The 12,989-nt window shown below is 39.0% G+C and overlaps 1 protein-coding gene across 6 annotated transcripts in view; it reads left to right on the top strand.

The window, feature by feature from the left end:
- Rps6ka5 (ribosomal protein S6 kinase A5) overlaps positions 1 to 12,989 on the top strand; it is a 183,102-nt gene that overhangs the window by 74,373 nt on the left and 95,740 nt on the right. For all 6 annotated transcript variants that reach the window (XR_003844232.1, XR_003844231.1, XR_003844230.1 and 3 more), the window contains exon 3: positions 4,817 to 5,035. Coding sequence is in view for 3 of the 6 variants with exons in the window: in XM_029540777.1 (XP_029396637.1) it covers positions 4,817 to 5,035 (219 nt within the window). In the remaining 3 variants the exon portion in view is untranslated. The remainder of the gene's footprint in view (positions 1 to 4,816; positions 5,036 to 12,989) is intronic.

The following is a 12,989-nucleotide window of genomic DNA, read 5'->3' as shown; positions in this document are numbered from 1 at the left end:
CAGTACCATGCAGTTTTTATCACAGTTGCTCTGTAGTACAGCTTAAGGTTAGGCATGGTGATTCCACCAGAGGTTCTTTTATTGTTGAGGACCAAGGCATCTCTTATAAAGACAACATTTAATTGGGGCTGACTTACAGGTTTAGAGTTTCAGTCCATTATCATCAAGTCTGGAACATGGCAACATCCAGGCAGGCATGATGCAGGAGGAGCTGAAAGTTCTGCATCTTTATCTGAAGGCTGCTAGCAGAATACTGGCTTCCAGGCAGCTAGTGGGTCTTAAAGCCAACACCCACAGTGACATACCTACTCTAACAGGTCCACACCTTCTAATAGTGCTACTCCCTGGGCCAAGCGTGTACAAACCATCACACTTGAGTTTTTGATCTTGGCCGTTCTGATAGGTTAGAATCTCAGAGTTATCTTGGCTTGCATTTTCCTGATGACTAAGGACATTGAATATTTCTTTAAGTGCTTCTCGGCTATTAGAGAGATTCCTCTGTTGAGAGTTTTCTGTTCTGTACCCCATTTTTAAATATGGTTTGTTAGTAGCTAATTTCTTGAGTTATTTTGTATCTATTAGATAGTAGCTCTCTGTTAGATGTAGGTTTGTTGAAGATATTTTCCCGTTCTATAAGCTGCCATTTTGTCCTATTGATGGTATCCTTTCCCTTACAGGAGCTTTTCAGTTTCATGAGGTCTCATTTATTAAGTGTTGATCTTAGTACCTGAGATATTGGTGTTCTGTTCAGGAATTTGTCTCCTGTGCCAATATGTTCAAGGCAGTTTCCCCGCTTTCTCTTCTGCTAGATTTAGTGTATCCAGTTTTATGTTCAGATCTTATTATTTACTGATGAGCAACAGATCTAAGAGTGCACACCTAGAATTTGGGCTGAATGGGCAAGTGTGATCATGAATGACTGGGCAACTGATCTGTACTTGAGTTTCCTCCTCTATAAATTGAGATGCTCATCAGCACCTCTTAGGAAGATATTCTAAGAACTGACAGAGTTAATGTGTCTAAAGACTCTGATGCGTACTTGGTTTGGGGTGCTTATAGCTTGTATCTCTCATAGGATCCACGTTGTTTTGTTTTGTTACAGACAAATATGGTGTGCTAAGAAGGTGTTTGAGTGACACAGAAAGGATTCTTACTTTTCAGATGCTAGATAGATTACATAATTTCTAGCACTGTAACATTCTAGAGATTGGCATCTGGGAGAATATAAGTTGGTGGTAGTGTCTGTGTGTGTATGTATGTAAGGTATATGGAAGCACCAAGATTGCCTGACTAGAACTTTGCTTCCTCCCCAAGTTGTATAGCACCTTCTTCTGCTGGAAGACAAAGTATATGTTATTAGAGTGGCTTCTTTCTTCTATCATTGCTGCTGTACAAAATATGCTGTTCTAGCTTCATTCTTTAGGTTGATTTGTTAGATCCTGAAAGTTGTAATTTTCTTTTTTTATTCACTTCAACCTTTCTGAGATCTCAACCTGTAATTATAACGCATACCTAATACAACACCGACCTTTATTCAGAATATGCTAAACGTTTTGTAGCACTGGTTTTATTATAATCTAGAAAATCAGGATTCTAGCATTCAGGGCGAATTTGATTTTTTACTCATTTACTGATAGACTGATTCTGGAATTCACATTACTTGCATTTGAATCAGGGTGGTGGCTGCTGCTGCTGCTGCTTTAATTATTTTTCCTCTCTTGAAACTGGCACCATAATTATCCTGGGAACTTTTAAGAGGGACAAAGAGAGGTAGGGAACAAGGAGGAAGCCATAGGATGGAGCCCTTTCCTTGGGCTGTGAGCTGTACCCTGGGGATGGAGGACTCCTTTACCAACTGAGGCCATAGACTGGAATGGGACTAGCTCTTCTCCACACACTTGTTCATTTGTTTATCTTTCCTCTAGATCACGCCTTTTGGCCAGTTTCATTAATTACTATGAACTTACTTCTTATATCTGAAATGGAATACCTGACTTCACTGGCTGTGGTGAGGGTTGTGAGTTGGTATGTAGAAGGGTGTGCTTAGCTGAGGGCTTGGCATGGGCTGTTCCCTTTCAAGGGTTGGCATCTTTCCCTCAGGATTAGTCTAGTCTAGCATTAATCCATGGCATATCAAGTGTTGGTACTGATCTAGTTCTTAACTGAACTGAATCAGAGTGGAGAGCCTTTCCCGTAAAGCTTTCTTACTCTAGTAGGTAGATGATAATAGAATTATGGACTAAATACGGGGAGTTGTTAGCAAAGTAATAGGAGCAGTGATCTGGATTAAAACTGAGTCCAACTCAAAGTTGTCTCATTAAAGCATTTAACTCCTGAAATGGTATTGAGCATAACCATTCCAAGACACATTTGAATTCCAAGCCTTCCTCCTCTTTTCCTCATCTCTCTTCCTTTATCTCTTTTCCTGCTCCTTATTCCTCCTTCTCCTTATCTTCCTTGAGAAAATAGATTCAGGGAAGCTGCTCTACCCACAGGGCTAATTCCTCAATCTGGAGGAGCAGTACCATATACAGGATTGTGCCTCCCACAGTCTTTATTTATGAAACACATGATATTATTATTATTATTATTATTATTATTATTATTATCATTATTTTTTATTTACATTTTAAATGCTATCACTAAAGTTCCCTATACCCCTCCCCACCCCTGCTCCCCTACCCACCCACTCCAACTACTTGGCCCTGGCCTTCCCCTGTGCTGGGTCATATAAAGTTTGCAAGACCAAGGGGCCTCTCTTCCCAATGATTGCTGATTAGGCCATCTTCTGCTACATATGCAGCTAGAGACACAAGCTCAGGGGGGTACTGGTTAGTTCATATTGTTGTTGCACCTACAGGGTTGCATCCCCCTTCAGCTCCTTGGGTACTTTCTCTAGCTCCTCCATTGGGGGCCCTGTGTTCCATCCAATAGCTGACTGTGAGCATCCACTTCTGTGTTTGCCAGGCACTGGCATAGCCTCACAAGAGGCCACTATATCAGGGTCCCTTCAGCAGAATCTTGCTGGCATGTGCATTAGTATCTGGGTTTGGTGACTGATGATGGAATGGATCCCCGGATGGGGTAGTCTCTGAATAGTCCATCCTTTCATCTTAGCTCTAAATTTTGTCTCTGTATCTATATCCTTTCATGGGTATTTTGTTCCTTATTCTAAGGAGGAATGAAGTTTCNACACGATGGTCATCCTTCTTGGTTTTCTTGTGTTTTGCAAAATGTATCTTGGGTATTCTAAGTTTCTGGGCTAATATCCGCTTATCAGTGAGTGCATATCTAGGGACTTCTTTTGTGATTGGGTTGCCTCACTAAGGATGATATCCTCCAGATACATCCATTTGCCCAAGCATTTCATAAATTCATTGTTTTTAATAGCTGAGTAGTACTCCATTGTGTAAATGTACCACATTTTCTGTATCCATTCCTCTATTGAGGGACATCTGTGTTCTTTCCAGCTTCTGGCTATTATAAATAAGGCTGCTATGAACATAGTGGAGCATGTGTCCTTATTACNAGTCGGAAGATCTTCTGGGTATATGCCCAGAAGAGGTATTGCTGGGTCCTCCGGTAGTACTATGTCCAATTTTCTGAGGAAGTGCCAGACTGATTTCCAGAGTGGTTGTACAAGCTTGCAGTCTCACCGGCAATGGAGGAGGAAACACATGATATTGACCCAGGAAGCCACAAATCATTTCTGCCTAGAGATTTAAAGGAGTTTCTGTCTATATGTCCTTAAGTTCTGGGCATTTTAATGTTTTTAAAGTTCAAAGCCCTCCTTTGTTTTATATGTCTTTATATTGCCTTGGTTCTAGAAGAATAGAGAGGAATACTTGATGTACTCTATGTATCTGAATTATTAGGCTCATATGAAGAACTGTCTTGGAGGACTGGAAGGTTGCTCAGTGGTTAAAATGCCTTACCATGCAAGTGTGAGGGCCGGAGTTTGAATCTCCAGAACCCACAAAAATGATTGTTTGGCTTTGTGACCATAACTCCAGCAAGACTGGGAGGTAGACAGGATTCCCAGACCAAGCTGGTTAACATATTGGTATGCTCTAGATTTGATTGAGTCTGCCTCAGTGAATAAGGTGGAAGAACAATCAACGATGCTACCTAACATCAACTTTTAACCTCCATATACATGCGAACAAGCATGTTCACATATATGCAGATATGCATACATATGCATCACACATGAATATGAAAAAGAAAAGGAAAAAATAAAAAAACTCGGAGACTGGAAATAATGATATTCACCTAGAATCTCAGGCATTAGGAGGCTTATGTAGAACGATCTACCGTCAAGGCCAGGCTTAGGAACATACTGAGACCCTTTCAGGAAAAGAAAACAAAAAACAAAACAAAACAAAAAAACAGAAAGAAAGATAGATTGATCCAGTGGTAGATATATACCTATGTACCTCAGTGTTTTATCTGCTGTCTAAAATGCCCTACTCGTTCCTAAGTTGGGCTGGTTAACTGGCCATAATAACAGTTAATTTTTCAGACCTAAAAATATTGAGGAGAGAATAACATTTAGATTGAAAGCAGAACTTCATCAGAAGTGGCTAGATATGTAAATACTGAGGGCTAGAGCTAGAAATATGTTTGGTAAAAGGCTAAATAAGTTATCAAAGAACTATTTGAAATAGCACCAAGCGTGTTTTTCCCTTGAATGAGTGTTTGTGTGTGGTGGCTGAAAGCATTTATTTTATTTCCATAAAATACTATTCTGCCAATGTAGTATTTTAATTTTTTTCCTTTTCTTCAGCTTATGGGATTTTTTCCTTTTCTTTTTCAGCTTATGGGAAAGTATTTCTAGTTCGTAAAATAAGCGGCCATGATGCTGGAAAGCTGTATGCTATGAAGGTTTTAAAAAAGGCAACCATAGTTCAGAAGGCTAAAACTACAGAGCATACAAGGACAGAACGACAGGTTCTGGAGCACATTAGACAGTCACCATTTTTGGTGACATTGCACTATGCTTTCCAGACAGAGACCAAGCTTCATCTCATCTTAGGTAAGTGTCCATTGTTGTCATACTTTCTATGAGAACATTGTTCTTTAGGTCTTGAGGCAGCATAGTTTGGACTTAATGAAATTGTTTTGCCTCTCATTCTCTTTGTGGTGGCATTTCCTTTAGCGTCTTGCTCTGGAAGTGAAGACTCTCCCCTACCCCAGCATGAAGAACTTTGTACACCTCTATTCCACACTCCGTGATTATTCAGTGTGCATCCAACCAGTGTAAGGAACTTGTCAGCCCTGTGGGCCCTGATTTATACTTAGTTCTCAAGATTGCACAGATCTGGGTTGACGGGGGATAGTTAGTTATGGAAGCTGATAGTGAGAAAACATAAAAAGAATGTTATTTCTTGGGACACTCTTAATGTCCTAGTGGGAAGCCTGTATATAAAGGGGGTGCCCTGCTAATCCCTAAACCCTCTCATTTCCTATAGGTATTTTCTGAATCCTTTCCTCCTCGGCCTGTTGTTTATGGTCTTTGGGAAAGCCCCAACATATAGTGCCATGGAAAAATGGGACTATTTTCCGGTCCTACTAGAAGTAAATGACAATACTCTGAGTGTCACACTCCGACATAGTTGCGGATTTCATGGTACTGTTTGCAGATTTGTATCATAACTTCCTCCTGGAATTGGTGTGAGAATTAGATATGCTAGAATTTCATGTTGCTCTGGAAGCAGTATCTATTTATGTGTCAAGAGTATGTTCTTGTTACTTAATCTTCACCATATCTGACCCTCCCAGCAAGATCCCTTGGCCCTGCAAGAGCCCCTCTTCAGTGTGTTGAAGTGCTGGAAGCTGCATGTACTGAACTTGCATATCTTGTATATGCTTGAAAATTAAGATTGGGACTCAGGTCTGACCCAGTGTAAAGTCTGTTCTCTTTTAGTGAAACAACGCTGTCTACATTTATTGATTAGTCTTAAGTATTTTTAAATATGTATGTGGCAATTTTATTATATGCTCTTATTATCTAAAATTTGGAGTTATTTTTCTGCCATAAAGTTACACGTTATACTAACTGTGCAGTGTTTGTCATCAACTAAGAATACCAAATTTTGTATGAGCATGAGACAATCCCTCATGTCCTATCAGAGTGCCTAGCAATCTCATCTTCCCATTGTTCCAGTGTCAACTGGCCCTGTATTCTGCCTCCTGTGTATGTCCACTGTATTGACTATTTTTATTTGTTTTGTTAATTTTTTTCATACATTATATTTTGATCATTGTTTTTATTCATATGGTTTTTCAAAAGACCTTTAGTGTTAATTGTTCCTCTCTATAGACTCTCCCGCATCCTACCCTCCCATCTCCTTCCCCATGTAATTCTCCTATTATTTTTCCTTTTATCTCTCTGGTAACAGTATTCTATTTCCCCTCCTTGGGAGGTCCCCTCCTCACTCCTACTCCTCCCCCCAAATCCCTTTCTAGGTTCCTATCCTCTGTGGCTATTTGGATTGTAGCACATATTACAAGCTCAAAAGGTTGTCTTGAGTCGTATTGCCTCAGTCAGGACGATTATATCTAGCCTTATCTATTTACCTGCAAATTTTATAATTTCATTTTCTTAATAACTGAATACTATTCCATTATGTAAATGTACCACATTTTCTTTATCCATCAGTTGATGGACATCTAGGCTCTTTCCAACGTCTGGACATTATGAGTAGGGCAGGAGTGAACATGGATAAGCAGCTATCTCTATAGTAAGATGTAGAATCCTTTGGGCATGTGCCCAAGTGTGGGTTAGCCTGATCTTAAGGTAGATCTATTCTCACCTTCTTAAGGTGCCTTCACATTGATTTCTATAGTGACTGAACCAATTTGCATTTTCTGGCAGCAATGGATAAGTGTTCATTGTGTCTTTCTCTGTGTCTGCACCAGCATTGCTATCTTCTTAAAATTGGCCATAGCCATTCTGTTTAGGGTAAGAAGAAATTGCAGAGAATTAGTTTCCTGATTCCTGAGGATGGTAACTGTTCTTTAAATGTTTCTCAGCCACTTGTATTTTCATCTTTTGAGAACTCTGATCAATTCTCTACCTCATTTTTCAATTGATTTTTTTCTTTTTTAGTTCTTGATACTAATCCTCTATTAGATGTGTAGTGGCTAAATATTTTCTGCTTTTCTCGAGTGATAGTGTTCTTTGCTGTACAAAAGCTTTTCAGCATCATGAGGTCTCATTTACTGATTGTTGGTCTCAGTGCCTTTGTCATTGGTGTCTTGCTCAGAAAGTCTTCTCCTGGGTCAGTGAGTTCAAGCCTATTTGCTGCTTTCTCTTTTATTAGATTCAGAACATCTAGTTTTCTGTTGATGCCCTTGATCCATTTGAAGTTGAATTTTGTTCAGGATGGTAAGTATGGGTCTATTTGCACCCTTCTACATGCAGATAACCAGTTTGATTAGCACCATTTATTGATGATGCTGCCTTTTTTTCCCAGTGTGTATTTTTTGGTTTCTTTGTTAAAAAATCCAACTATCTGGAATTACACCCAGGTCTATAGTACAATTCCACTGATCAATGCTGCATTTGTTTTTATGCCAATGGTATGCTGTTTTTATTCCTATAGCTCTGTAATACAACTTGAAGTCTGGGGTAGCAATAGCTCCTGTAGTTCTTTTATTATTTGGAATTAGTTTAGCTATCCTGTTTGTTTGGTGTGTGTGTGTGTGTGTGTGTGTGTGTGTGTGTGTGTGTGTATGCATGGATGTGTGTAAATATGTATGTGTTTCCATATGAAGTTGAATATTGTTTCCTACTTGTTGAAAATTGTGTTGGAATTTTGATAGGGATTGCATTGAATCTATAGATTGCTTTTGGTTGGATGGCCATTTTCACACTATTGATTCTGTCCAGGAGCATGAGAGATCTTTCTTTATTTTATTTTATTTTATTTTTATTTATTTTTTTTTGTTTTTTCGAGACAGGGTTTCTCTATATATCCTTGGCTGTCCTGGAACTCACTTTGTAGACCAGGCTGGCCTTGAACTCAGAAATCTGCCTGCCTCTGCCATGAGAGATCTTTCTATCTTTTGATGTCTTTCTCGGTTTCTTTCTCCAGTATCTTCAAGTTTTTACTATACAAGTCTTTTGCTTGTTTGTTTAGAGTTATCATGAGAACTTTTTGAGCTTATTATGAAAGGTATTGTTTCTCTGATTTCTCAGTTTATCATTTTTGTATAGGAAAGCAAGTGATTTTTATGTGTTATTTTTCTGTCCTGCTCCTTCGCTGAAAGTGTTTATTAGTTGTAGAATTTTGCTGATAAAGTCTTTAGCATCCTTTATATGTACATTCATGTCATCTACAAATAAAGATTCTTTGACTTCTTCCTTTCTTGTTTGTATTCCCCTTGACCTCCTACAGTTGTTTTATTTCTATAAGATAAGACTTAAGTACTTTGAGTTTTTTTTCTGTTTAGGATAGTGTTGACTGTGGGCTTGCTTCCCGTTGCCTTTATTATGTTGAGATATAACCCCTTACCCCTCGTCTCCAGGGTATTTATCATAGGGGATGTTGAGTTTTGTCAGAGGCCTTTTCTGCATCTCATGAGATGATCATTTGTTTTTGGTTTTTGTTTTGTCTTTCAGTTTGTCTATGTGGTAGATTACATTTAGCAATTTATGTATGTTGAACCATCCTTGCATCTCTGGTATGAAACCAACTTGATCATGGTGGATAATCTTGTTCTTGATTTGGGTTTGCAAGTATTTTATTGAGAATTTTTTCATCTATGGTGTATTGGTCAATGACTTTTTATTAATTATTTTATTCATTTACGTATCAAATGATATCCCCCTTCACAATCTCCACCTTCCCGCCTTCTCTTCTTTGCCTCTATGAAGGTGCTCCTCCACCCACTCACCCTCTCCCGTCTGACCCCTCTAGCCTTTTTCTATGCTGGAACATCAAGCTTCCCTCCCCTCCCCTGATGTCAGATAAGGCCATCCTCTGCTACATATGTATCTGGAGCCATGGGTCCCTCCATGTGTACTCTTTGGTTGGTAGTTTGGTCCTGGGAGCTCTGGGTGACCCAGTTAGTTGATACTGTTCTTCATTTGGGTTGTAGTCCCCTTTACCTCCTTCAGTCCTCCCTCTAGCTCTTCCATTGGGGTCCCCAGGCTCATTCTGATGGATGGCTGTGAGTATCTGCATCTGTATTGGTGAGGTGCTGAAGAGCCTCTTTTGGATCTTTGATTTTTGGTTTTGGAGTAATAGTGGCTTTGTAAAAAAATTAGGAAATGTTCCTTTAGTTTGTATTTTTGCAGAATAATTTGAGGAGTATTACCATTAGTTATTCTTTGAACGTCTGGTTGACTTCTCTGTTGAATCTACCTAGCTCTAGCTTGTTTTTGATTGGGAAATTTTAAATTATTGCTTCAATTTTACTAGTTGTTATGGATCTGTTTAAATTGCTTACTTTATCTTGATTTAACCTTGGTTGATCATATATATCAGATAGTTCACCCTTGTTAATTTTTAAAAAAGTTTTCCTGATTGGTGGAGTACGGGTCTTTAAAGTATGTTCTTAATGTTCTTAATGTTCTCTGACTTTCCCCAGTGTCTGTTGTCCCCTTTCTCATCTCCAAGTTTTATTAATTTATGTATTTTCTCTCCATCTTTTGCTTACTTTGACTAGATTTGTTAGTGAATCTTGTTGATTTTCTCAAAGAACCAGGTCTATTTCATTTATTCTTTGTACTTTTTGTTTTTTGTTTCCATTTTACTGATTTCAGACCTGAGTTTGATTATTTCTTCTGATAGACTGTTCTTGGGTGTTATTCCTTCTTATTGCTTTAGAGCTTTCAGGTGTGCCATTAAGTTACTAATATGAGATCTTTTCAGTTTTTCCTATAGGCTCTTTGGGCTCTGAGCTTGCCTCTTAGAACTGCCCTCATTGTATTGTCTAGGCGAAATGTTAGGTCCATTTGATTTATGATGCTATTTAACTTGTGTCTTTCGGTTCAGTTTTACCTGCCTTTTGTTAAGACGTGGGGGGTGAAGTCACCTACCATCACTATGTGAAGATCAAAATGTGATTTTAGCTGTAGTAGTGATTCTTTTATGAACTTGGGTACCCTTATGGTTTGATGCATAGATATTTTGAATTACAGTATCCTCTTGGTAGATTTTTTTCATCAATAAGTATGTGTCTGTCTATCCCTGTCCCTGCTGATTAATTTGAACATACATATTATCAGACATTAAAATAGCTATACTGCTTGCTTCTTGAGTCCATTTGTGTAAACTATTTTTCAAGACTTTTATCCTGATGTGGTGTCTATCTTGGATGTTAACGTGTATTTGTTGGATGCAGTAGAAAGATGGATCCAGTTTTTTTATTGGAAAATTGAAGTCATTAATATAGGTATTAATGAGCAATATTTATTGATTCCTGTTTTTTGTTGTGATGGTGTTCTCCTCCCCCTCCCCCCCCGACACCCTATTTACTCTCCCAGGAGTATTTATTCCTTGTGTCCTCTTGGTTGTATTAACCTCCTTAAACTGAAATTTTCTTTCATTGTGTTTTCTGTAGAGCTGGTTGGTGAACAGAAATTGCTTACATTTGTTTCTTATCGTAAAAAGGTTTTCTGTGTTTGTGGATTGTAATTGCTCAGTATACTGGTCTGAGCTTGTATGTATGCGTTTTCAGAAGTTGTTAGAATATTCATTTGCCTCTTCTGGCTTTCAGAATGAAAAGTCAGGGTTATTCTAATGGGCTTGCCATTGTATATGACTTAGCCTCTTCCCCTTACAACATTAACATTCTGGTTTAAAATTTTTTTATTAGATATCTTCTTTATTTATATTTCAAGTTTCTTTCCTAGCTTTTCCTCTGAAAATCTCCTATCCTTTTACCCCTCCCCCTGCCCCCCCAACCCACCCACTCCTGCTTCCTGGCCCTGGCATTCCCCTATACTGGGGCATAGTACCTTCACAGAACCAAGGGCCTCTCCTCCGGTTGACCACTGAGTAGGCCATCCTCTGCTACATTTGTAGCTAGAGACATTAGCTCTGGAGGTACTGCAAACCCCTTCAGCTCCTTGGGTACTTTCTCTAGCTCCTTCATTGGGAACCCTGTGCTCTGTCCAATGGATGACTGTGAGCATCCACTTCTAAATTAGTCAGGCACTGGCAGAGCCTCTCAGGAGACAGCTATGTCAGCAAGCTCTTGGCATCTGCAATAGGGTCTGTGTTTGGTGGTTGTTTATGGGATGGATCCCCACATGGGACAGTTTCTGGATGGTCATTCCTTTAGTCTCTGCTCTGAGCTTTGTCTCTGTAACTCCTTCCATGGATATTTTGTTCCCCCTTCTAAGAATGATCGAAGTATCCATACTTTGGTCTTCCTTCTTCTTGAGTTTCATGTGTTTTGCAAATTGTATCTTGGGTGTTCTGAGCTTCTGGGCTAATATCCACTTATCAGTGAGGGCCTATCATGTGTGTTCTTTTGTTATTGTTATGGGGTATCCCCCAGATTCATCCATTTGTCTAAGAATTTCATAAATTCATTGTTTTTATTAGCTGAGTAGTACTCCATTGTGAAAATGTACCACATTTTCTGTATCCATTCCTCTGTTGAGGGACATCTGGGTTCTTTCCAGCTTCTTGCTATTATAAATAAGGCTGCTATGAACATAGTGGAGCATGTGTCCTTATTACAAGTTGGAGCATCTTCTGGGTATATGCCCAGGAGTGGTATTGCTGTATCTTCTGGTAGAACTATGTCCAATTTTCTGAGGAACCACCAAGCTGATTTCCAGAATGGTTGTACCAGCTTACAATCCCACCAGCAATGGAGGAGTGTTCCTCTTTCTCCACATCCTCGTCAGCATCTGCTGTCATCTGAGGTTTTTATCTTAGCCATTCTGACTGGGGTGTGGTGGAATCTAAGGGTTGTTTTGATTTGCATTTCCCTGATGATTAAGGATATTGAACATTTTTTAGGTGCTTCTCAGCTATTTGGTATTCCTCAGGGTTAGGGTTGAGAATTCTTTGTTTAGCTCTGTACCCCATTTTTTAATAGGGTTATTTGGTTTTCTGGAGTCTAATTTCTTGAGTTCTTTATATATATTGATTATTAGTCCCCTATCAGATTTAGGATTGGTAAAGATCTTTCCCAATCTGTTGGTTGCCGTTTTGTCTTATTGACAGTGTCCTTTGCCTTACAGAAGCTTTGCAATTTTATGAGGTCCCATTTGTCGATTCTTGATCAACACAAGCCATTGGTGTTCTGTTCAAGAATTTTTCACCTGTGCCCATATCTTCAAGGCTCTTCCTCTATAAGTTTCAGTGTCTCTGGTTTTATGTGGAGTTACTTGATCACTTAGACTTGAGCTTTGTACAAGAGATAAGAACGTATCAATTCGCATTCTTGTACATGCTAACTGCCAGTTGTGCCAGCACCATTTGTTGAAAATGCTGTCTTTTTTCCAATGGATGGTTTTAGCTCCTTTGCCAAAGATCAAGTGACTGTAGTTGTGTGGGTTCATTTCTGGGTCTTCAATTCTATTCCATTGATTTACTTGTCTGTCGCTTTACCAGTACCATGCAGTTTTTATCACAATTGCTCTGTAGTACAGCTTGAGGTTGGGGAAGGTGATTCCACCAGAGGTTCTTTTATCGTTGAGAATAGTTTTGGCTATCTTGGGTTTTTTGTTATTCCAGATGAATTTGCAAATTGACCTTTCTAACTCTGTCAAGAATTGAGTTGCAATTTTGATGGGGATTTCATTGAATCTGTAGATTGCTTTTAGCAAGACAGCCATTTTTACTATATCGATCCTGCCAATCCATGAGCATGGGAGATCTTTCCATCTTCTGAGATCTTCTTCAATTTCTTTCTTCAGAGAATTGAAGTTCTTATCATACAGATCTTTCACTTCCTTAGTTAGAGTCACACCAAGGTATTTTATATTATTTGTGACTATTGTGAAGGGTGTTGTTTCCCTA

The sequence above is a fragment of the Mus pahari genome, chromosome 7 (genome assembly GCF_900095145.1).
Source record: "Mus pahari chromosome 7, PAHARI_EIJ_v1.1, whole genome shotgun sequence".
NCBI classification, from domain to species: Eukaryota; Metazoa; Chordata; class Mammalia; order Rodentia; family Muridae; genus Mus; species Mus pahari.
Note: the sequence above shows the minus strand (reverse complement) of the source record. Positions and strands in the feature narration are given on the sequence as shown.